Source organism: Aptenodytes forsteri, unplaced genomic scaffold (assembly GCF_000699145.1).
Source record: "Aptenodytes forsteri isolate BGI_AS27 unplaced genomic scaffold, ASM69914v1 Scaffold183, whole genome shotgun sequence".
NCBI lineage: Eukaryota > Metazoa > Chordata > Aves > Sphenisciformes > Spheniscidae > Aptenodytes > Aptenodytes forsteri.
In genome coordinates this window covers 297,256-323,821 of record NW_008795918.1, presented here as the reverse complement: position 1 = coordinate 323,821, position 26,566 = coordinate 297,256, and the positions used below count along the sequence as shown (strand labels likewise).

Genomic DNA, 26,566 nt, shown 5'->3' with positions numbered 1-26,566 from the left:
AAAAGAATAAAACTAGTATCAAATGACTTTTCTGTCACACATAGCCCATTTCTGCAATGCTACAGAAACACGCTCTCACAGAAAATATATATGCCATGCTACTGCGATGGGGAAGGCAGCATGTTTTTCAAGTGCTGCTAATCAGAATTGTTCAGACATGAAAGATGTACAGCTAAATCACTTGGATGCTAGCCCTCTTTAGGAGAATACTGATCTCAGAAAATTATGATAAACAGAGAGACAATAAAATAATACTCAAGGGGATAACATTTGAACTTCATTCCTGTTCTATGGACTCCTATTTCTCTGACAATTCCTTCAAGAAACCAGTCAGCAATATGATCTGTGGGATCTACTCAGGTACCCATACTTGCTCATGTAATTAGCTACTGTCTATTCCAGTGTAACATGTTTGTGCATGAAAATAAGAAACATTAAGAAACACGGCCAAAACAAAGTTCTATGTGCCTTATTAGTAAGTTAGAATAACAAAACCACATATAGATAGTGCTAAACAGTTAATCCTAGGACCAGATATATACAATACAGAAATTCTACAGTTCAGGATGATATAGATTCTATGCTGGTTTCACATATCATAATTTTGATTAAAGGTGATTTAAGATATTCTTCAGTCTTGTCACAGAAATAATTTTGCAAAAACCTTGTCTGTTTTCAATATAACAATTCTGCTTTGAAATCCTATAAGAGTATCAGGATTCTCCAGTTTAACTGGGATATTAGCAACAGAAACACATTCATCACTAGACCATGGTTGAAATGAGAAGTTAAATGTTAACAAGTTAAAATGAGAACAGATAAATCTACAGCTAGATAAGGGTGAAAGATGCAAGTAAACATGTTCTTTCTGCATTGGCTTAGTGGCAGTACAGCTGTTGAGGATCATCAGGATATAAAACATAACATATAATACAATACAAATTATTTATAAACTTGGATGGAATTCTTCTTTGGTACTTTGCGGGGCAGGGGAAGGAATCATAATGCCTAACCAAAAAGAAAGAAAACATTTTACTTTTGTTGCATAAACCACATAGGTAATCAATAGCACCTACAATTTTGGGTGCCAGAAGCAAAACTACACTGAAGAAATACCCATGTGTACTCTTCTTCACTAGCAATGTTGACATGATTCAGAAAACTGAAATTTCTTTTTTTTCCTCTATAAGCCACTGTTACTACTACACTTCAGTGGAAACAGCAAGATGTCTTATTCTGAACCTGAAATTCAGTTCTCCATTAAACAGATCTGCTTATCTGACCTGTAGCCCATAAGAAAACAAAAAGGGGTCAACCAGAGAAATGCAAGAAAATAACAGAACACACAAAAATTTCCTACGGCGTTAATCAGGAACCATCTAATGTTAATATACATGTCAGAGCATAACGAAAAGGTTATAATTAAAAATGACATCATGGTGGCTGCTTAACACAACTACCTTTTATTTACCTAAAGATCAAACACGCTGTTTTCTACCTTACCTCCCAACCTCCAAATAATAGGATTCAAAACACACTATGATTTTTTTCCCCCCAAAGTACTTTAACTTCAAAGCTGTGAAACACTGACACAGATAACACATAAAGATAATTCAACCACTCTCCTGGGAGCATTTTCATGGAAGTAAACCAGATTTTTATTCTGTATACAGTCAACTTGATGATTTGTTCACTTTACCTTGCAAGACAACCATCATCAAAAAAATGAAGCTGTGTTTTTCTTTTTCCCTACTTAATCTTTTCTGTAAGAATTCTTACATTCTTATTCTATAAGCAAAGATTGCTACCCTGGGAAAAGATTAAAATACACTCTAACAAGCAAAATTTTTTTAGTTAATTGTACAAGGTGTTGGTCTACCAAAGGATACAGCACAATAAACAGAACAGCCTAATAGTCTCATGTGGTATTGAATTCTACAAGGACAGCAAGTTTGACCGCGTGATTAAATAGAATATTAATACTTTGGATTGATCTTACTTTGCAAAAAGAGCCACATCGAATATTTTTATACTACTCAGCTTTAGAAGGATGTGATGCTAATATTGCCTTAGAAAAAAAATTATGACCTGGATAAGTTTTTATGGGAAAAAAAGCAATGGATGGTACAAGGAAACAGTTAAAAATTTCAGAGTTTGCCAGATGTACATCTGAAATGAAATGAAGTTAACTTTGAGAACAACCACAAGCTGCTACTGTCTATGTGAAATAAGCTATTCATTTCTAATTCCTAGTGTGGTAATTGGCATTCTTTTTAACAACCTCAGGCAAAAAGTCCAAGAATTACGTATGTGGAACATGCACTACAACCTCATTTCTGTATTTATTTTGTGCTACTTCCAGCTTAATAAGTAGTGCATTTATGCTGAATGGGGAGGTATCTAAGCTGTGAAAAATCAACTGCAAAATTTGTCATTATTTGAGCATGAAGAATTGATGGAAAACAAGTTGCATTCCTCTTAAGATTATTTTTAAATGTTATGGGAATGAACAGTCAGCTAATTACAAGCAACCTCAAGAAAATACCCACATAGACATTTGAATAAATTTGAGAACAGATTGGTGTTAGTGAAATTATTACAGTTTCATTACAAAGTTTAGCAGGGGTGCTGACTACCAACATACTTATTACCTTTGTTGGCCTGTTGAAAAGACAGGCACCTCCCCCACGAAGTAGAAATTCTTTGTATTCTGCAATGCTGCATTTGGAGAATTTCCTGGAATGGTATACCCTAAAATGGCAAAGAATTAGCTGAGTAAATGCTTTGAAACACCAACAGTTACTGGAAGGGGGTGGAGGGGTCACAGCATTTTTTTTTTTAATACTGTAAATCCCAGTTTCTTACAACCACTGTGTGCAACAGTATGTCAGCTCAGTCTTATTCTCAAACAATAAAATCAGAACAAAAGAAAAAGTTTTTAAACATTTTGCATTTTTATATTTCTATTATATGTATCTACAGTATATAAAACTGTAGTCTTCTAATCTTCTTAATAAGGTGAAACCACATTATCACAATAGCTGCTATGCACCCTCTCGATTGCATGCATAATTCAGTGTTCTCTTGGGTTTGTTTTCCCTGCAGGTTCAGTTTAAAAAGATGGATTACATTCCAGATCCCTGATGTCATGCCAGGGTTTTAAAACCACTCAATTCATCTGATCCTGTTAATAAGGTTAATTTTTAAAGTAAAAGTAATTGTAGCCATAAGAACAGCTGTATAGGGTCAGCCTAAAAATCCACTTTACCCAAAACCCGTCTTTGATTTTGGCCCTGAGAATATGGCCAAGGAAAAGTAGAGAACAGAGCACTGTCCTACTACTTGCAGAATATTTTTCCAGCTTCCAACAATTTTCAGCTCAATGACTTTCTTGGGAAACCTTATTTTGTCTTATTTAATAATCTGCATTGTATTTTCTCCCATGAATTTGCTCAAAATCTTTTAGCATCTACAAGATGCTACAGCAAGAAGTTTCACGGCTTAATTACAGACTGGTAGAAGAACAATTTCATCCTGTTTTTTCTGTCACCTGTTAGCTAGTCTCATTTCATGTCTCCCTAGTTCTTACACTGGAAGAAACAGTAATCATTTGCTATGTTGTTCATGATGTTACAGACTTCTCTCGTATTTCCTCATCTCCACCTTTTTCCCAGCCTGATGAAAACATACTTTATTAGTCATTTCTCATGCAGAAACTGATATTTTTATTAGCCATGTTTTGAGATCTGGTAATGAGAACTATTCACACTATTAAAGATGGAGGTAACCATGCCATAAGGAGGTTCTCCATTCCTTTCCTAGCAGCTTACTGCTACTGAGCTGACATTTCTACATTGAATTATTCTATATAATAAAAATGTCTTCTGGCACTGATAGAGTTAAGTGAAAAGACTTTACACTGCAGCTAATTATTCACTCATTTCATTAGTCAGTCCTTTTCCAGCTTCTAGGTGACTTACCATCTGCTCCTGGCATTTTTTTTTACTGTTACCTTAACTACAGAAGAGGTTTGTTCTACAACCTCTTCTACCGATATTTCCATCCAAGACTGATACTTTGATAAGTTCACCATAGGAAGGAAGCTAGTATCTATTCTGATCAATGCCTTACTTCGGATTCCAGAAGCAAACTTACTGAATAATTTTCTGTTGCGTTCACACGGTGGCTGACAATTACAAGTCTACAGTAAAGCCACACAGTAATTCTACTGAAGAACCAACTTCCAAATACCATATGAAGAAACTAAGGTCCTTTCCTTCTGTCTTTATTTATAAATAATGTTCTCCATGATTTTTGCAATCAAGCTTCCACAGTGAGCTTCTGACAGAAGTGATTTATAAGACTAAAAAACCTATGTTTCAGAAGCTATCCTTTTCTAATCAATTGCTTACAGTGTAGAGAAAAGAGTCTCTGGCAGTGTGTGAAGGTAGAGGGCAATGAAACCTGGTTTCCTCCCACATAGATGTGCTTCCCCCTCAGACTTCACTGACCGTTTAGCGAAGGATTGAGAGCACTTGCTGAAAGCTTCAGGTTTCTACTTTTATTCACTGGAACAGAAGCAGAGATATCTGTTCACTCAAAATTAGAATTTTGAAGGAATTGGGGGAAAAATAATTAAAATTTAGGAGGAAAATAGAAATATCACTTATCAAAACTGTATTATAACACTTTTTCAGCTGCATGTAAAAAGTATAATTGGATTTATTTAATGAAAAATATACATTCCTTACTTTTCAATCACTGTAGGTATAGCAAAGCATTACTGAATACACTGCATTGCACTTCAAAATACAAGTTTTATGAATAGCTTCCTAAAATGTGAACAGCGAAGGGAATGAACAGCTGAAAATTGAAATAATTGATCTGCATGTTTGGGTTGTTCCAACTGCTTCTAGTTTTTCATTTATAAGTACCAAAACACATGGACAAAACCCAATACATAAATATTTATGTCATAATGTAAACTATGAACTCATTCCAAAGCCCTCAATTACTGATAGTTATGACATACCCCGTTTCCTCCATGATGCAACCACCCCAGGATTCAGTGCAGTCACACTCTTCTCAGACAAGACCAAAATACAACAGAAAAGGAAAGCAGTTATAAATACGCTTACAATAAATATAAAGTACTCACTACAAAAACGGACCTTGACTAATTATACAAAGATTAGATGGTTGCTTGACTGTACAGATTCTAGCCCTAAAAAGGAAACCAGCCCACTTGAAGAGATACTAATGTACTTAATATAAACGCTATAAATATATATATAAATATATAAAATATACTACTTTCAAATTACCATATGTGCACATTCTTAGACTCAAAGTTTCAGGCAGTATAGAAAGCTAAAAATAGTTGGCAACGTTCTTCCCTACGTGCTCTCAAAACAGGCGGCATAAGTGTATGTGCAGTACACACGATACTGATGATTAAAAATGTTCACATATCCTCTTCCCTAAAACATGTACAGAACACCCTGAAGGAGAATTGTTACTGGACAGGCCACATTTTTTCCCTTTGGCATAGAATTATTAATAGTAATATGTGAATCAGCCAATCAAACATTCATAAGAAAAAGTAGTTGAGCGAAAATGGATTTACAGTTTACTTACAGCTACAGCATGTAAGTCAACAGTGACCAAATTCATAAAATAAAAAAGATCAACATCTTATGGTTGGTAAAACAGAAGTTACAAACTGCCCATAAAAATTATCTACCAAAGTAGTAAGATTTTCAAGAAGAAAGGTTCTGTATTCTAGTTACTACTGCAAATCCATACTGTTTCTCCACAGAAAACAGTCACAGATTATTTATATAGTTACTTCTGCTCTATTCAAGTCTTTCATTAATCTTTCTCTATAAAGGGTATCCAAATAAGGAAACTAAGCTATCATTTTAAAAACCTCTATCTTACAGTTAAAAAAGATTCTAATTTCCGAATTACATGAACTCTGTTTTACCTGTAATCAAAAAACCAATGATATAGAAAATAATTTAGCCATTTGAAAGTTTACACAATTCAAAAGCAATGCTTTACAAAACAACATTCCCTAAACTTTTCCACATTGTTTCCTAATTCACAGATTTCTGAAGTTATTCCAAAATAAAGTCAGCATTATCATTCACATTTTTAAAGAAGAAACAAAGAGAGAGAGAGTAGCCAAATTGCTTACAAGATGTGACTGGAAAAACCCAACAGTTTTCTTTAGCTCCCAAAAGGGCTTTTGCAGCAGCTTTTGTACCTACACTACCTGTGTTAAGGCCACGTCAGTCTAATCTTCTGGCTGTGAAGCAGCAAGCTAACAAGTTGAGCAAATGTCACCCTGGACTAGGTTACAGCTTCTTACCGTTTCTTGAATTATAAATCAGGTATTTTTTTTATTTTAAGAAGTCAGTGATAGTTTTATAGGAATTACAGATTTCATTATGATAGATAAGGAGTTCCGAGTTAAATTAATGGTGTTTTTACCCTTACACCTTTGAATGTTGGTTATGAATCTAACCTCCTGACACAGGACATCACTGAGGTCATTACAAAGTGAGTGCTAAACTGGTGGCTCTTATTTTGGTTAAACTCAAATTTTGGTGCATATATTTCTAAAAGCAGCAATTCTTGTTCTACAGTTATAGCAAGTTTGGTATTTGTTTCAAATATTACAAAGGAAGAGTTTATATATTTAGCTAAGGAGGACAAAAGAAGACTCCATGTCCATGTACATACTCGGTTTCCTGGCAGCTGGCTCCCACTGTATTCCAAGGTTCTGAGCAAGACTTTGTGCTAGTTCCTGTGCCATGGCCAAAGGGAGGCCATACTGCGTTTCAAGAGGAGCACAATTTAAGAGAAAAGAAAACGTAAGTTATTGTAATGAACACCACACCAGCTCATTCTGGCTTACCACAAACCTACTACTTCAGTAACTCTGTACAGCCAATCACAGTTCTGTGTGCATATAAGGAAAATAAACACAATGAAGTACGTAACGGAAAAAATTTTCCTCTCTTAACCTGAGGGAATCCCTGTCTGCTGGTTAACCTACAGAAAGGAGTCTGTTTGATATATATATATATGTGTATATATATATATGTAATACAGTTTTGCATAGTATGATTAATGCATGTTAAAACAGGAGATAAATAAAAAATATTTAAAAATCAATACACAGGGACCAAATTTTCTAGTTTTAACGTTAAAAAAAATCAGTAAGAATTACATGTCATCAGCACCTCAGAAGATCAAGCCTCTTATAATGAGAAGACCCAAAAGGATGTTCAGGGCTATATTTCAAATACTCCTCTCTGAGATTTTTGGGTCTAAATTTCTGTCAAATATACTAAAAGCCAATTTAAGATCTTATTAAGAGAATAATGCAGACAGGAGGAATGCTTTTTAAAAAGAAAAGCACAGTAAGCAGTAGTTTAATGATGATACAAGAAAGTTGGCTGTGAGAATCCTAAGTTTTTAATATGTAAGTTATCTTTAAAGCCCTGGACACTGAAACATATCTGAGGTTATAATGTACAGTTTCTATTTTATTTCACTTTAGTCATGAAAAAAAATTACCTCATTCACTCCTACTCCTCTGGTCACAGAGCAAACCCCTCCAAAGTAACTTAAGCTGCTCCTTTTGTAATGAAATGTCACGTTCCTTGCAAACAAATAAAGAAAATATAACACATTGACATTGGGCACCAAGAACTTATTGAAAGATCACACTTTCACACATATTATGATACATTGCATGCACATTAATCCTCATCTAGCATCAAAAGCAACTGCAAGTTTACAAACAGAACACCAACATCGAAAGAGTCTTTCAACAAAAATACTATTTTTATCTTGTAGAGTCAGAATCAGTCCCAACCCACAAACAATCCAAGCAGAGAAAGCTAGAGTATGAGATTCCTAAAAAAATACAATGATAACATTTCCTTTAAAAAGATAACAATATATTCCAATTTATAATCTGTCAGGAAGGAATGCTGTACTGAAATGTATCAGTGTTGAGAATTTTTTTGATTATGCTCTTAATCCAAACCAATTCAAGGTCTAGTTTCAATTCCAAATGAAAAGACTGAGAAGTACACCTAAAGGGAAAGTATTTTAATACTGCTCTTTAACCCTGCCTCCTTTCATTTATTGTTAATAAGCCCCAAATAATTTAGTTAAGTTAATGTAATCTGGAAGAGATAAATTATTCTATAAAATGTCTATAAACGATTCTCAATGACACCTATTTTAACCTCATAGGCATAATAATAAATCTACACAGCCTTGGGCATGTGTAACAAATGACCCTAATCTTTGAAAATTAAGTCCTTTTACAAGAGCAGAATCAATGTCCCTTTTGTTTTTTTAGATGACAGAATACTCCAGCCAGGTATATATTTGTTTTTTCAGAACATTCTGACAGCCATCAGAACTTTCAAACTGCAGCTTAACTACACTAAATGCTTAAAGCTAGATGCTTTACAACAGACAGAACCACAGTAAGGGCCGAGGTTGGCAGGCACTTCTGGAAATGGTCTAGTTCAACCCCCTGGCTCCAAGGAGGCTCAGCTGGAGCAGGCTGCTCAGGGCCACGTTCCATTGGCTTTTGAATATCTCCAAGCATGGACACCCCACAGCCTCTCTGGGCAATCTGTTCCAGCATCTGACCACCTTCACAGTTGAAGTTTTTTTTCCTTATGTTTAAATGGAATTTCCTGTATTTCAGTTTGCATTTTGTACCTTTCACTGTGCACCACTGAGAAGAGCCTGTTTGCCCGCTGGCAAGCTCTTCAGCAAGTGATACAATACATGCGTAAAAGTAATTAAAAGTGCACATCATCAGTGCACTTAATGCACAAGATGAAAGAAAAACGCAATTAGCGTTGTATTGCAATGCCTGTATTAAGGCAGTACAGCTATGACAGACTGGAGGAAATTCTTCATCCCCTATTTTTATCTTCCTCTGCAGAAGATGAATGATAAGAGAATCACATGGAAGACATTTGTCACTCCATCCTTGTAGTATGGAGTGCTGCTGGGAGAAGGCTTAAGATCTTTATGCTGCACAGGGGAACACACTCTTCCTCCTCTTTGCTTACAATGCCGTGAAGTAAAAAAATACTGTTGCTCAAGGTTGGTGTTGTGCCTAATGATGCAAATGGAATTTCCCCTCAAAATGCATTGTGTCTCAGAAAACAATTCATTAGAGCTCTAAAGGAGGAGACCTTCCATTAACAAATCATCACTGAAGCTACATGTGTGAATAAATATAGTAACTGGAATGCTCTTGTGACAACACATAATACTGTCAGCTCTGCCCTCTCCTGCTCTTTACTGGGAAAACAGTACATTACACACCTGATTAGCAAAACTAGGTGTCCTTAAGGGCTCATCAGAAGACACTTCAAATATGTGACACTATCTCCAGGTCGCAAAGACATTAAAATTTCATTATAGATATATATCAACGTGACCATGGTATATACTACACCTATTAAAAATAGACTAACGTGTTACAAAATAGATTAAGCTTCCTAAGGAAGGCAGATGTTGATTGATGTAGTGACTACCAAGCAAAAAAGTAAGCAAAGAGAGACAGGTAGACAAAAGCAGTAGACAGAAAAGTATATAAAACTGTAATAGTCTAAACCATTGTATAATAGTACATACGAGAGAAGGTGCACAGCATCAGCATGCTGTTTGATGTAGTGCTGTCGATATTTGGAGAAATCATGAAGCATCTGCAGAGGGTCAGGGTGAATATTAATACGATCTTTGTCTGTCCAAGTTTCCACAGCAACAAGAACGACCCTGGTGTTCAGCTGTTCCTTGTATATCTGAGGGCAGAGACAGGACAGGCACAGGAGTAGAACACTGGGTCAAACATGCACAGTTAGCCAGTAAGAGTAAAGCAGAAGGACAAGAGGGGTAAAGCAGGAGGGAAACATGGGGAAACAGTTAGCTGGTAATGCCTTGGATTTCCTAAAAGTTAATATTCTGATCAAATTAGTTTTATGTTTTCGAGGACAAAAAAAACTTGTTGCTCTTTTTTTGAGCTACTCCCTTTTCTCTAAAATTCACCACTGAGTTTTGCAGAAAAACTGCACAAAAATCAGCAAAGAAGAAATGTAAAGGTATACTGGGTGATCTCAAAGAAAAAGAAAAGAAAGGTCTCAAAGACAAAGAATAGCCAAAGCCAATTCTTAAGTCAAGATTAAGTAATTTCTCAGTTCTCCAATATATCCAAAATTTAATTCACATAATGCATGATTTTCATTTATAGTATCATCACTTAATGCTACTCAAGTAATGTGAGAATTAAGTAAGAATATTACTTTTTTCTATTAATTTTAATGTCACTGTAACAATAGACAAGGAAACGACAATCAGGCCCTAATAATTACAAAACAGCTTTAAAATATCCATTTTAACTTTGTGCACGATACTTGATTCTGAAATAAAACCTGCTGCTCTCTTTAGGTTCAGGTCATAAAATGCCAAATTCTATTAACTAAGGTTATTCAGAACTTGCACGTCTACAAAAGATGCATTCCTTATCCGCAATAGACAGTCTGCCCATCAAAAGTCTTACATGGGACATGACGAACACTTACTGATCATACTTAGTTATGATCTAAAAGCGCTGGATAACTAATACATTGGCTGCCTAATGCATAAAATACACAAAAGGCAAGTTATTTGGTCATTTCCATGAGGCACCATATTAAATATATGCTTTTATTATCTTTTTGCCAAATTATACCTACAATACACAACATGAATTGCAAATATCCTCCTGCCGTTACGATAGGTATTTATACTGAATAAACTAGCACTGACTAGCATGACAGTCTTTTGTATCAAGGCAGCATTATCCTCATAAAAAAGTCAAAGTATAATATTCAGCTTAGAAAAAAAGGCAATAAATATAAGAGAGAGAGAGCAACCAGCTAAGCTCAATTTTGTCCAAGAACTTTGAAGGAAAAAAGAATATTAATATACTTAAAACTGAGGGAGACAGGCTGAGGACATACACAGAAAATGGTTAATGACATGAGAAAAATCAATAAAATTAAACCCCAGAAATTACATATGGGTGGATCAATAAAGGCTTTACTTGTGTTTTCTGAGAGGAAAACTGTGTTTCCTGAAGCAAATGAGAAGGAAAGAATGGAATAGGGGGCAGAGAACCTGGAAGCCTCTGAAAGCCAATATCCTTCTCCCAATAATATATCAGTAAGAAATACAGCTCACTCCCTGTGAACACAAGGGAATAAACAAGACAGAAATTCCTGCTCCTTTTTATGCTTTGTTTAAAGAAAAGGCCATTAAGATGTCATTTTGCAAGATCTCTATGAGGGGACTGAATTCTACACTGGAGAGAAGCTGAATGTTTCTGTATATACAGATACAGCAAATAAAAATGGAAAAACAGAAGGAATAGTCAGAGAAAGGAAAGATAAAGTAACTGTTAAAATGCAGAAGAAATACAAAGAAATAATGATCAGATGAGAAAAAAAATGAAGATGCCACCCTTTCTTTGGGAATGGCCAATATAAATTACAGAAATATTATTTCAATTATTTATATTTTTATCTGCTCTAGTAACTTTTTTCAGACTACTGGCATTTTCAGACCATTACATGAAAATATTCCAAAACACTTCCAGTATTTCATGTATTATAAATATAGATATATTCACCTAAATTTTCAATATACATACAGTATACATAATACTTTATATGCAAGATAATAAGAACAAATACTGTATTGCTTCCTCTGAACTAAACTACTGACAATGTTTTGCACTGAATCATATCACACAGTTCTAGAGTTAGACTTCTGCTAGCCTTTGTATTCATCACTACTAGAGAATCTATCCTGTTTTCACGACAAACACATCTCTGAAATGTGTGGTCATTACGTGTATATCAAAAAGAGAAAAAAAAAAAATCAAATTTTACCACAAATCTTACTCTTACAGAATCATAGAATAGTTTGGGTTGGAATACGCTTTATGTGAAATTGTTCTAAAGTTAGTAACGTATACAAGTATCATATCTGTGTCAGTGCCACCCATTTATAATGTACTACAATGGGATTTTGTTTGGTTTTAAGCTATAAAAACAGATTTATAAAGGATAATTTTTATTCACACTCTCTTTTTCTCCCAACAGATATGTATATCCTTTGTAAACTATACTTGCAGCTTCAGCCACTTGTGGTTAGATTTGTTTCACAAATCTAAACTCGATTAAATCTCATTCTTAAGCAGTGACAGATACTGAAAGCTCCTTCAAGTTTAAAATCCCCGCTGCCAAGGGCAAACTCTGGCAGTTGCAAGCTTTGAGAAAAATGCCAAGGATAATTTGGTGCTTTCTTACATGTTCACCCCAGGCTATTCTTCTGCAGAAATGAGTTTTTAAATGTAATCTTTATAGCTGCTCATTTTTTTTATCCTGGTATCTGGTAATGTTAACTTTTAAAACACAGTGCTAAACTAACAAAGTCAGTGATAAAATTTTCAGAAGAAACATTGATACTTACAGCATCTACAAGGTTTACCACAGACTTTGCGAAATTGTTTGTGTATGCATTTGAAGAACGGTGCTTTTTGAACTAAAAGGAGAAGAGAAAGTAGAACACAGTAAGAACTTAAATATTTATTACTAATTCTTTATTTTTACAGCAAGAAAGGAAAATTAGTATTTTAAGAAAGAGTAAGGGAAAAAACTCAAAGAGCTTTTCAGATCACAGCCTGTATCTCATACTCAAGAATCCCTGGAAGACAAAGGAAGCCATGTATGCTAGACAGCCTTTCACAGCTATAAAAGGAGCATTTAGCCACAAGAAATATCCTATTTAGAATCAGAGTTCAAATGTTCGAGACAAAGTTACACGTAAACATGAACATAAACATGAGCTCAAAATTGAGAGGATGCTGTACCCATTAAAACTGTGCTTAACCTGATGAGTTAAACATCAGACTGCACTAGCCACATTCCATGACTATCATTATGAGACATGAAGATGAAGCATTTACCACTTGTCCTGTGTACAGCTCTTTCCAAAGGCATCCTTTCTTTACTATAGCACAAGACTTTCATGACAAGTAGCATTAGTTATACCAAAAGGCAAAAAGGAAGAGGGAGTGCATGGTAAAAGTAAATATGTGTTTGAATGTGGAAAGAGTTAAGCTGAATACCTTACGTTTTAACTTCAAATTTTTTCCATTTCTATAGACTTAGATGAGCTGTATTACAAGTTCTGCTTCCTAATTTCTGTGCATGTTATTACAATTGTTTCATGTCTTTCCTCATCCTGCCCCACAAGTCCCCTCTGTTCCAAGTCAAATTTTCCAAAGATGCTGCTATGGTATCTGAACATGAATCCATGACTTTCAAAAAACTGTAAAATTATAAACCAAAATTGCATTACACAATATGATTTCCAGGCAGGAAAAATAAGTCTTCAAAATTTCACAGAAAAGGAACAGCAAATTGCATAGAACAAAGAGGGTAAAAATTCTTCATTAAAAAACTCTTACTCATTTCAACTACTGGTTAAAAGCAACAAATCTCAAACTCATGAGCAAACATTATCAAGTTCCATGAAAGCGTCAGCTATTCCCACTCTGAAACACAGTACCCAAAAAGAGGCCTTGAAACTAGGGGGTCTGACTCTTCTCTGAGCAGCTGAGTAGCTACTTTCATCAAATAAGTTAGATGATTAACTACCTTCCCAAATCAGAATTACAAAACCAACAAATCCCATTTTCCAGAATGCTACTTGGTGCGAAGGTGAAAGTAAAACTGGAAGACATATATGCTTTTGAAATTAAATAATCTGTTTCTCAAATTGAAAGTCAGAAGAGTCACAGACACACACACTATATTATTAGATAACAAATTTTCCATCCCTTTAAATTCCAGTTATTTTTGCACAAGCAATCTAGTTTTATATGATGGATGAAATGCCATAGAGATAACAAAAAGTTCATCAAACTTACTGATGACACTCATTCATCTGACTGCAGGAAGATAAATCTTTTACATATGCAGTTATTCACTGTTAAGTTCCACAATGCTTCAGCACATCCACAGCAGGTTTTAATACCCAAAGATGCTACAACATAGGTTTGCAGAGACCCCCTCCCCTATAACTATTCTCAAAACAAAGCACTTTCAGCTACAATGCTAGCAGGTGCTTAGGATATACACCGAGAAGAGTATCCATATCACGGGACTCTGTTTGCTCCCTAGGGAGCCATTCTAGAAAAAAATAATGGGAGAGAGGGGAAGGGTGGCTTTGGTTTTTTGTTTTGAGTCAATCCCAAACTTTCTCAGAAGTGGACAGGTAAAATAATGCGCTTTGGAAAATGTTCTTGGTTTTCATGAAAGTATTTAAATGCCAAAATCCATAGCAATATACAACATAATGTGTTTAAACACAGCTCCTAAAACAGAAATTAAGCTAAGTCAGTAAAAAGTGCAACAACCTAATTAAATACGTTTAGCTGTGTCATGTTTAGTGTTACAGGAAAGGAAATTTTGTGAAAATATGTAGTATTAACCACTTAGCAACACAATGGCCAAAGAAGTTCCAACACAGAACACCTTGCTGCAGGAGAAATCTGCCCTCTACTGGTAAGGAGAAAACCTTAACAGTACACTTAGAGAGTTCCTGGATTGGCAGGCTTTAACTCGTAATTGTGAACACATCCTTAAGTGTATCCATTTTATTCCTTGAAAAGAATTATTATCTGCTTTCGAGTCACTGACAACTCTGAGGCAACAAATCTTGAATGCTTGTGGTCTAAAGTTCTAACAAATAGAGCCTGAGAGGAGACAACAGTTAGTGTCTGTAACAAGTGTGGTGAACATGACGGTTGTCCTTTAAGCATGTCGGTAATACGAGAGGCCAGAGGAAACAGACAGACACAGAAATATTATCTCTTCAAAAGGAACACTAACCACAGACCTCAAACAAGGCAACAAAGTGTCTGTAACTTCCCTTACTGTGCCCTATCCCTAAACAACTAACACATGAGCACTCTTCGAACAGTTTCCTACCAGGTGGCTTTACAAGTGAAAACAGTTGAAGAAATTTCTGTCCTACTCTTTCCACCCATTCAAATTCTCCCCCCATTGCTGAATTGACACAGATTAAATAGAGGTCGTCTTTGCCCAGACTATTTCTACGATTTATTAAACAGATGAGGGAAGGCTGTATTATCTGTCTATTCAGCACTGGAACAAGTACAAAATACTGCATCCTGTTCTGGTATCTGCTATTTCTGGCTCTTTAAAAATCATCCTGCAGTGTTGACAAAATAGCCCACACAACATAAAGCACTGGGAAAACATGCAGTAGAGTGAGAGATGCAAGGAGCTCTTACAGAAACTTAAAAGTTTATTTTACTTGCACATAAAATAAGCAGAAACTGTTTTATCAACAGAATTTGATTTTAAAAAAAGGTCTTGCTCACACAGAAGCAAAGTCATACTAAGAGTTGATGATCCTTATTTGCCTCTTAGTCAATGAACAGCTGAGAAAGCTAAGCAAGACAAGGGCTCAGAACAAGGCACAATCAAATTATTTTTGGAGTAACTCACTGCCAGTTGCAATATATTCTTTGTTACTAGAAAACTTTTAAACCTACGCTGAGTATTTTACCATAACAGATATGCTCTAGTTAAAATGTATCTATTGGACTCAAATTTGTGATGCTTTTCAAAAAGGGTATATGAAATAGGTTTACAAAACTTATTACCTCCAGGCCCCTCTCCTGATTTTTCATAAGGGTAACACACAGACACTTTGATAGCCTTACTTGGCATAATTGGTGAAAGCAGCACTATTTAAACAACAAACGTCACCTGGTCTGATTTTTTCCAGTTATCCCCCAAGACAAAAAGGAAAAAAAGTGGACTTCCCCCCCCCCCCTTCCCCCCCCTTTTTTTTTTTTTTAAAAATCAAATGACAAACACTTTCTAAATCAAACAAACAACTTATCCTGGACTTCATTATGAATTCTGTTTATAAGTGTGGAATAGCCAGGAAGAGCAATCAGATAGTTTTGTCCATATGCTTTGCTGCATTAAAATTTAAGTTAGTAAAACTAAACTCAAAGTAACAAGTTCTGACCTCTTTCTTTATTACTTTAAGGATAGGATGTAATTTTAGAATGTTTAGCGTGTTTGTTCTGGACATAAATGTTTTGTTGCTTTACTTTCTTGGTTATGGGCATATTAAACTATCCTGATGATACCAAAGTGTTTCAGACATGTTTTGAATATATAATTGCTGTAGAAAATCTTAGATAACATTAAGCATTATTAGTAGGTATTATGGCCTATAATGTGTCTTACAGTACAAATGTTAACAGCTGCTGATAAACGAAATATTTGACCCAAAAGTAGCTGATGCAGCACAGTGCTGTACATCAACCTACAAATTGTAATCAAAAGGAGGATTACCGCTGAATTGATATACTTACCATTTTATGGTCATTGACTATCATGAGCTCCAGATACTTCATTTCTTCAAAGATACCACGAGATACCTGATGGATTAAAGAAATTCTCTGAGAAATCATGAAGATGTAGTGATTTTCAAAAATAACTGCAGCTGATTTAATAGGATTATCCATAAATATTACATAGTGTGTAAACCTGTAAAAATTGGGTCAGACATTCAACCAGGGTAAATAATCATAACTCCAGTAACTTAGTGAGTTATGATAGACACTGGCTGAGAATCTGAGTCACATCATTAAGAATGTTTAGTCTATTCTTTTTGGTTCAGTGCAGAAGCCACCACTGCTTCCCTCCTCTCATTTTCACAAAAGAGAAAAATCTCAAACACCAAAATCTCTTGGTCTACTGTACAGATTTAATGAGGAAGGAAGTTACTAGAAGTAGATGCGCCCTCAAAAAATATGCTGTGGATTGTGCAACTCAGTGAAGAAATACAAATTAATCTTCTTTAACTCAATTATTCCCCTAGCTGACACTTATCCCTGTGCAGATTATGAGGACTGTCCACTTCTTTTCTCTCAATAACCCAGTTCTGGGTGTCCTCATTTGGATTTTTAATTTAATCATGCTACTTAATGAGCCAAATGAAAATAAAGTCAGATATCTACAAAACAGCAAAACTTTATTCAAAATTATTCTTTACCCTCAAGCAGACTCAAAACTTAAAATTCTGAAGTCATTCTCACTACCAAACTTCCATTCAATTGATGTATATGTAGTATTGCTGTCACTTCAGAAAGTTTATCCACTTTTCTCAAAATACTCTATTTTTAAAGAATAATAATCTTGTTTTATCATTTAATAATTGTATTATGTGACAACATTAAGCTACCAAAAATATTTGTTTTCTAAAGCCTGTGTTCTCTCAACATTAAAAAAATCTGGAAATTAGTGGGCTTGGTTTCGGTTTTATAAATGGTCTTAACTCAGGGTCACACTTTACTCACTGCTCTCTTTCTTCTCTTTCTCCTCAGCCACTGTAGTTCAGACAGAAAGGGCCATTCAGAACTAGATTCAGTCTCTGTACAAATCACAATTTAAGAATTTCATGGCATTATTTTAAACTACTTATGTACACTGTCCAAACCAAAAATAGATTAAGATCACCAAAATTAGAAGAACCTTTGCTATTGAAAAGTTCATTTTTTAAAATACACAAAATGTAAAATATCTCATATCAAAACTCAAGTCATTTAGAAATCTAAAGTTAGAATTAAAGCATGCAAGGGGAGGTAAAGAGATTGTAACCTGGGCTTAGAATATACGTTTTCTTCCATCTTGTGTCCTCAATAGCATTAGTATCACTGATTAAATTAAATGATTTGCAGAAGAAAGCTAAATACAGGTCTTCATGGATGGAAATCTTTCAGCTGCTTTTTGACAACTCTAAATTCCATTGCAGTAATTGTGAAAAAAGTCATATTAGTATCTGTTTTTCAATTTTTTCTAAATAATCAGCAATTTTATATAGACTGTTAGCCTAATATTCAAATTATTGAAGTTATATATACAATTATTTCCAATATTGAAACACTCATAACATAAGCAAAAACATACCAAGGTCTTGCAACTGCTTGGAGGCTTGTGTTCCGTAAGTTCTTTGGATGATATGTGGCCTACTTTTACTTTCCTGATAAGAAAAATATGCGACATTTTCTTCTAATTAATAATGTCAAGTGAAAAGTGAGGCATTTCTTTCAGTATTTATCATTTTTATTATTTTTCCATAAAATGCAAGCAACCATAGTACCAATTTGGCATAGTACTAATTTGAAGCAATCTATTTGCAATCCTGAGCAAATCATGGAGCCTCTCTGCTTCAGCACATTTACTGTTCTACAAAACTGAAGTATCACAGATGTCTTTGAGATTACTTGAAAAAAGTCCTTTAAAAGCTTTAGTGTTAGAGAACACAGACCATTTATTCCAATAAATCAAATTAGAGAGTATATATCTAGCCGAAATCTTCCTCCCACAGATGAAAAGCAACTAATACTATTTATGACAACAATGTATCTTTCTAATTGCAGCAAAATGCAAGAAACTAATCAATACGCTCTCTTTAAGAGGATTATTTCACCCTGCTTTATTGGTGTATACAACACTTAAAGGAGACGACTTTTAATGCATATTTTCTTTAGAAGTCTGACATGCTCCAAATTATCACATTTTGGTATCTGCTCTACAAAACAACTATCTTTTCTTCCGTAACACCTCCTCTGCAGAGCCTGCCAAAACAAGCATTTCTTTTCAAAGGGTAGGATGCTACTGTTCTGTAGCTTCCGTAAGAAATACATAACACATTGAAGGAAAATACTGCATATTTTTGCTGGTATGTTTTGTATGTTTTGTTTTTTTTTTTTTTTTTGGGGGGGGGGGGGCTTTATATAAGATCTACTATAGTTAAGATTAATCAAGCCGAATAAACTACATGCTGAAGGCTGTGTCCAAGATACTTATCTCATGTAGTACAATCAAAAAATGAGCCTCTGAAAGCTCTCTGTAGCTGATTTATTTTGATCTTCAGTAGTTTTGGGAAAAATATTAATCTCATCTGTCTTCTTATCATTTAGAATTCCACTTGAATCCTTAACACAGTTGGCAGATGGTATCTCACTTTTATAACTAGAACTTTTGCTCTACTTCCAAGTTTTACTGAATTATCACACTGAGAGATCCTGGTTTCCTTTGTCTACCCAAGGAAGAAAACTGTTTAGTCAAATTCTCCTCTGCCTACTATACGGATACCATTGTATAAATATAATCTCCATGAATTGACTGTATCTGTGCTGTCAGTTTTCAGCCTTACAACCTTTATGAATATGTGCTACATCAAAATGCGTTACATAGCTTAACACGTGGCATGTAATATTGTTCCTGAGGAGACTGAGAAATCGTTCTGGATATAATATTTTCCCATGTCTCTATAGTTTCATTTACAGCCCAATAATTGACCATCCAAATGATACTGATTCCTCTGAGTGCTGACCCAGTTTCTTTGAAAGCGTCAGGAGTCCAAGACTTCACAGATCTTTCTTTGGACTGTAAGTTCAGCTTTACAGTCAATAAAACGTATCAGATCTGCAGCATTTTATTATTTGTCATATACTGACAAGTACTAGAGTGAGACAAGCTTGAAAGCTGTGATACATTATCTGGAATACATCCTACAGACCAAGCGGGATACAAACCTTAAGAATTCTCTGTCTCAATGTTGCCGAATCATTTCACTGAAAATCACCCAAATCTTTGAACCATTCAAGAGGTAGACATCTACCTGATTTTACTACTGACTATGAAATTGAGTCAGTTCTATTAACAGCTAAAGTTTTAGGAACAGCTGTATTATAATACTTAACATGAAGTACAAAAATATAGTAGTTAGCAAGGTATTTGTGTAAATGCAGTCCTATATGCTGATGCAGAATAGCCATATATTTGAATGTGCTGGATCAGAATCATTTAAGCTATACAGCGACCACTGACTTAACACATATAAAGTGTAAGATACCCAGATATAATTATCTACTTCATTAAGCTCTTTGTGGAAACATGGTAAGTCAAGAGAAAACTGATGCAACTATTTAGAGAGGGATGAATAAATGACTTCCAGAGATCCCTTCTATGAATTTATAAATCCTTTAGTTCAAGTACTAGAGTAAATTGATAAACACTTTTTGACAGTCCATAACCATTTGCTATGGAAACAGTCTTATTAGTCTACTGCCAACATCTACATGATCAACAATAACTAGGAAAAGAAAGATTAAAAGAAAAACAGAGAAAAACCTTAGGTAATTCATACTTACACATTTCTTGCCTTAAATAAATTCCAATCAAGTGTTTTAAAATACTTTTGTTTTTCATATGAATGCGTGAGAGAGGTCACTCATTTATTGATTTACTCTAATACTTTTATTTGCTATTCCTCGAGCACACTCTTTCCCAAACCAAATAAATTAGACAAAAATAAACTTACTTCACTGTGGGTCAGATCCATCGGTTCTATCAAGTACAAATAAGTACTATCTTCAAACATGCCACTAGAACGTGGAGAAAAAGAAGCGATACTTAGGATTACATGGCAATTAATTTGACTCCAGGATATGATTTTTGATGAGACAAAACCAAACTTAGGGCTGAAAAAATGATCAATGTTAACATAAATTCCATACATGTTCATTACTACCGCATGTGGCTAAAGCTAAGAATTTTTTTTAAGAGATCAGGCGCATTTTGATGAACCAACACTGAATGTAATGGCAATGTAATGATAAAGTACCAAAAAGAGTAAAGATTTGACCTTGGAAAGAGGAAGTCCTAAGACACACATTAGCATGCAGAATATAATCAACAGCTGAGTTGCACTTAACAGTAATTAATCCTAGTAAGGACTAATTTCTTACTTTTCCTTGTACAGTCTAACAAAAAGATCAATTTTTCTACTGGCTGACAGAATCATACATGAATACTGAGCATGCAAACTGCTAAAGTACAATTCTTGTTTATCCTTTACCAGAAGTCATCTGGTGAAATATTTATTTGCACTTACCTTATTCAAAGGTTTCATGAGACAGCATTGAAAGACTTTAAACCCAATGATACTAAAAAAAAATGCTAGCAGTTTGGCATAGCTGGTACTGGCATTTCAAAACATCAAAAATCTTTGGGCCTTCAGCCCCTCACATATTAAGAAATAATATTCAAGAGTAATAATTAGTTAATAGCCTTGTTTGAAAAATGAGAACACGCACTTACTGAAGTCCATTACAAGTTGAAAGAGCAACTTTGGAATCCTTGATACCTCTGATATATCCATGGTAGTAACAATGCTCTCCACCCTAATAATGTTTAAAAACAAACAAACAAAACCAATCACACACACAAAAAATTACCCTGATTTAATGTCTGTTGCTTAAAAACAAGGCAAAAAAAGATCTAACACCTTGCATTAGGTAAAATTTAAGAGAAAGCAGTGATTGCTAAAGTAAATACCAATGACTAGCCCTAACATGGGTTATTCTTTTGTTGAAGTCACAGCATTCTTGATTTCTTTGCTGTAAACTGATTCTGTAAAAATGTTATGTAATGCAGGTTACATGAGCTTGAATTGTTTCTTGACGCCTTCCAGGTCTGTTAAAATTACAACTGATACAGTGTTCATCAATCACCTGGCACGTATTTGGCTTAGATCTGGATTCCACCAATTCTGTCTCACTAAAAATTTATCAATTAAAATGTTACATCATTAGACTGTAGGTACCAATATCACTAATGATGAATGAGCCAGTAAGTGAATCCAGTTTAGCAACACTACAGTGTACAGTTGCATTTTTACTGTACATATCAAAAGGGTACTAAAAGTCAACTCTTGATTTTAACTGCATAAAATTCCAAATAGATGCAAACCCCAAATTACTCAAATTTTTGTGTTTCTCTAAGGAAGTCAGCAATCACATTTTAGACAAGGTCCTGCCTTTTATTTAAAAAATAACAACATTTAAATTACTTACAAGTGTGTTTAAATGTTAGAGACTTCAAAAAACCCCCAGAAATTAGGCAAACTACATCCAAAACTGTGATCCAAAACCTCAGTTCTCAAAGGCCCTAATGATATGAAGTAAGGGAGACCCTGCTGAATGCTGCAATGCAAGATTTGGACAGTCAACTGATGCAGGGATTAGACTGAATAGAATTAGTGCAAAATGTGCTACAGATGGGCGTGCAATGAAGCTCTTGTGTATAGCCTTCCACTTCTCCACAAGAACGTAAGGAAAGTTGCAATATGTATATGTATGGGGGTGAACAGGACAAAGCAGGAGACCAAAATACCACAGAGAAGAATTGGTGCATACTTAAAATCTTAAAGTTCTGATCCAGAAAAGCCTTGCTCAGATGCCAACTAAACTCTAGTGAATGCTACGTGCTTTCCTCTGAATTAAAAGTGCAGATTCCCTGGACCTGCCTGGTTTTCACCACAGAATGAGCTCAGCTTAGCTCTCCTCTCCTGAAGCAACTAGCTCCTGTCCAAGCTCTCCTTAAAGTGGGCAGAGAACTTCAGGCATGCTCAGAACACACCTATGACAGACTGACAAGACAGATTCTCACAAAATAGAGTTGCAGTGGCTTTCTTTTTATAAGATTGACCATTACATGCCAATGCCCCTCTCTGGCTAATAACTACAGCACTCATCCCAGGTTTCCCAACTGCTGAACAATTTCCCAGGTCACCTTGAGGAGAGTCAACTCACACCTCCCCACCTCCTAAAAGTGTGCTCTATCTCCAAAGCTATTGGCTACTTTGTGTCAGAGCAGCCTACATGAATCAAGCTAAAGCAGTCTCGTTTTGTAGAAAACAAAGATTTATGAAGTCAGAAAGAGGAAGCATGATTCTGTACGCCAGAGGCTAGGAAGCTTCTAGGAGGAGGTCTTAATAGCAGACTACAATATATAAATGATTCAGATGAGAAATTCAGAAATAATTGTTTTGTCAAAGCATCATCTACTCACATGCAAGAATTACTAGTGTTAAAATAATTTCATTAAGATCTTTTTAAATGTCCATTTTTTTTTTACTTTCTGTAGTTTCACAATTTGTCATTTTTCTCTATATGTTCTAGTTTTCTTCTATGTACTAAATTTGCGTGATTTAATTTCTCCATATAATTGAAGTAGAGTTCTAGTGCACTATCAAGAGTTTTGTATTATTTGATTGTAAATAGCTAAATATGTATAAAACCCTAAAATCTTTAGCATATTTTTAGGATTACATACTATAGGCAGTCACATGGCAAATTATTAAACCTTTTACCTCTATTCTGATACAGAAATTAATTCTATCCTTATTGCTGGACAGCAGAATTACTAATCCCTAGAATTCCATAAATCGCTGAAGAATAAATTGATTAGACTGTTAGAGGCTTACAGAACTACTTATCATGACTAAGGGTAAAATAAACTGGCTTCATAGGAATGTTTCAACTGAGTAAACAAGAAGAGTATATTTATTTCCTATCAACAGAAACAAAGCATCAAGAGCAACATTAACAGACTGTTCAAGCTATGAATGTTCAGAAAGAAACCAAGAAACATTACTTTGACTTTTTAAAGCATTAATTTTCCCAAAGAAAAAGAACTAGTAAATTTACAAGCTGTTAAACAGCAGAAATTCTGCTGCTATTTGTCAGTGAAGCTAAAATGAGGAAAACTGAATTATACTAATTTACCTCATTTAAGTAGCTGGTCTTTAATGTCTATCAACAATAACCCCAGCTAAACTAAAGATAAAAAGTATTCTCAAAAAGTTTTATTAAAAACTCTAAAGTGTGGTTGCCTCTCTAACACATTACTTAAAAAACGTACCATTCATCACCAAAATAGTCTTAATTCTGGTGTCATGTGTCATCTGAATTCCAGCAAGCATATTGGACCCATTCCTTCTGCAATTATTATAACTCAAGGAAGTACCAAAAATGTAAATGCTCTTTGTTTAAGTATGCACAGCATTATTTCCATTTTGCATCTTATTTAATGAGTTATTCAGATTCTGAATGAAATTCCTGACAGACTACTGTGCATAATTAAATCAAAGTACTACACAGAAAGCAATCACTACATATTTACCCTTCCATCAGTGAGAATGCATAAGCCATGCTTTTTAACAAATAAAGCGTGATTATCTTTCTCACACAAGTAGCTTTTCAAGAATTTTTTTTGAGAGAGTCATCCGAGTAAAGAAATTGCTGTTTGTTCTTCAGTGTTTTCACTCTTGTAATAAACTACCCCTCTCTAGAAAGTACAATACTTTTCATCAAGTTCTCACTTCTTTACATCCACATCAGAAAACAAACCAATCTTTTACTTACTGAGGTCTAAAAAGGATTATAAGATACTGCAAAAGACCAGGATACAGTCCTTATTAGATCTCCTACACAAACTGTGTGATTATTTTCTGAACTTATAATAAAGACTTTTACAGATTAATGTGACCTCAGGAGGTCTATTATTGTTTCTAAATAAATCAATTCAGAAAACATCCCCTAGGAAGTTTGGATCAAGTTACTGCGGCATGCAAAGGTAGTCCATTTGCTGAGTCTAAAGTTCTAATATAATTTTCCAGTCAGATTCATGATTCAGCAACCGCAGTGCTCAATGCTAGTGCTGCAGCTGACAATTGCATGAGCTTGTCTAAAAGCCAGAGGGAATTGTTTTCTTGCATCATTTAGCATTTTTGTCTATTCTGCAGAGTACTGAGTCTTAATGAAACAACTTCCTTAGTATGTTACAGGAAATTATTTTTCTTCTTCAGTGGAAAAAACCAACAGTATATTGCAAATAATTATATTGCAATGTAATTGTTTAATTTTTCCCTAATCTGTGATATATTGTTTTATTTGAGATCCTCTGTAACAAAGGCAAAATAATAAACTAGACATCTAATACTTGGACAAACAACAGTCCTGACTTGCTGAAGGCATAAATGCAACTTGAATGCTTGCTTTCTTCCACTCTATTTAGAGATATATTTCACATGTAATAAGCTCACAACAAACATTCCAGTATTTGTACCAAATATGAAAAAAGTCATTCCCTGAAAATGTAGTTTATAACCTTCCTAGGAACCTACCAGTCCTCATTTTGTTACTACAACAAACAAAAAGACTGATCTGGATCCCTTAGTCAGGGCTGAACTATCTTGTATAACTTTAATCTCTTTGTCTTTGGATCAATAGACTATGGCACTGAATTCAATTTGGGAGCTAGTTTGACAAATGTAATTAATTGGATGTCAAGCAATATGCTGGTTTTGTAATAACTCCGGAGGTTAAGGTTTCAGTTAAGTCTTTCATTTTCTGTTTCACCACTGCATAATTCTTGCAAAGAAAAGTCACTGCAACTTTTTTTGGTTTGTTTGAATGTCTTACATTACCACTATCCCGTCCCCTTGCACTTTGTGCTAAGGACATGTAAATAATTAATGAAGACTATACTGATGGTGACTTCACCCCCTCTACCCCCTACATTCTACAAGATGTAATTGTTCTGGCAGTATCTGAATCATCTTCACTACTACCACCTACCACTGCCTACCCCGACACACAGCTTTCCTTTTTTGTACAATTCTTCTTGTATTACTGAGGTATCCTTACAAGATGAGATCACAGTTACCTTGTATGTGGAAAAAGGCTTCTGGTGTTTTTAAGTCTTGCAAAGCTTTTTTTCTTTTTTTTAACATTTTATTGGCATTGTTCCCTCAGAAAGACCATTCTGACACATTTTAAGAGCACAATACCTTAGAAAACTTCTGTTTTCCATCTTCATAGTGAATCTCCACATAATTGGAAGATAACAAGTCACTGTAAAAGAAAGCATAAATCAAGATGAGAAAAATCTGATTATTCTTTCTACTGCTATGGGTGGGTTTGGGGGTTTTTGTTGGAATTTTCAAACCATTTTTTCTTTTCTTGTAAATTAGTTTAAAAAAAATCAGCAGCTTGTGTCCAGTAAATGGTTTGCTGGTGCACTGGAAGTCAGAGTGTGTTACAGAAGGGGAAATTTCATTCTGCAATCTAATCCCCTGTATTTTAGCTTTACAATTAGATTATCGGCCTTATAAATATGCAAAAAAAATATCCCATGGCTTTAGAACTTTGTTTGCTGCCAGTAACTGGTACTGACAAAACATATGTTTAGTTCATTATTGTTTTCAAGTAAGTTTTATATTTTATCTAAAAGTTAAACAGAGTATATGTAAGGCTGAACAAATATATACACAATTGTTATGAAGACAAGAGCGTATACTTTATTTCAAGTAAGTTTTATATTTTATCTAAAAGTTAAACAGAGTATATGTAAGGCTGAACAAATATATACACAATTGTTATGAAGACAAGAGCGTATACTTTACCTGTACTTTACTTTCACAACTGCAAATACTCAATTTTTTCCAAAAACAGTAATGTTCTAAAAAAAAAAAAAAAAAAAAAAAAAAAAAAAAAAAAAAAAACCAAACC

The 26,566-nt window shown here is 34.7% G+C and overlaps 1 protein-coding gene across 1 annotated transcript in view; it reads right to left on the bottom strand.

Annotated features, from left to right (window-relative positions):
• ADAM23 (ADAM metallopeptidase domain 23) overlaps positions 1-26,566 on the bottom strand; it is a 77,651-nt gene that overhangs the window by 21,479 nt on the left and 29,606 nt on the right. Inside the window, exons 4-15 of the mRNA XM_019473488.1 lie at positions 25,846-25,909; positions 21,312-21,394; positions 20,533-20,596; positions 18,111-18,183; positions 17,501-17,574; positions 16,514-16,579; positions 12,562-12,633; positions 9,685-9,851; positions 7,588-7,672; positions 6,748-6,838; positions 5,033-5,081; positions 2,652-2,751 (exon numbers count right to left, since the gene is read on the bottom strand). Of these exons, the coding sequence (XP_019329033.1) occupies positions 2,652-2,751; positions 5,033-5,081; positions 6,748-6,838; positions 7,588-7,672; positions 9,685-9,851; positions 12,562-12,633; positions 16,514-16,579; positions 17,501-17,574; positions 18,111-18,183; positions 20,533-20,596; positions 21,312-21,394; positions 25,846-25,909 (988 nt within the window). The remainder of the gene's footprint in view (positions 1-2,651; positions 2,752-5,032; positions 5,082-6,747; positions 6,839-7,587; positions 7,673-9,684; positions 9,852-12,561; positions 12,634-16,513; positions 16,580-17,500; positions 17,575-18,110; positions 18,184-20,532; positions 20,597-21,311; positions 21,395-25,845; positions 25,910-26,566) is intronic.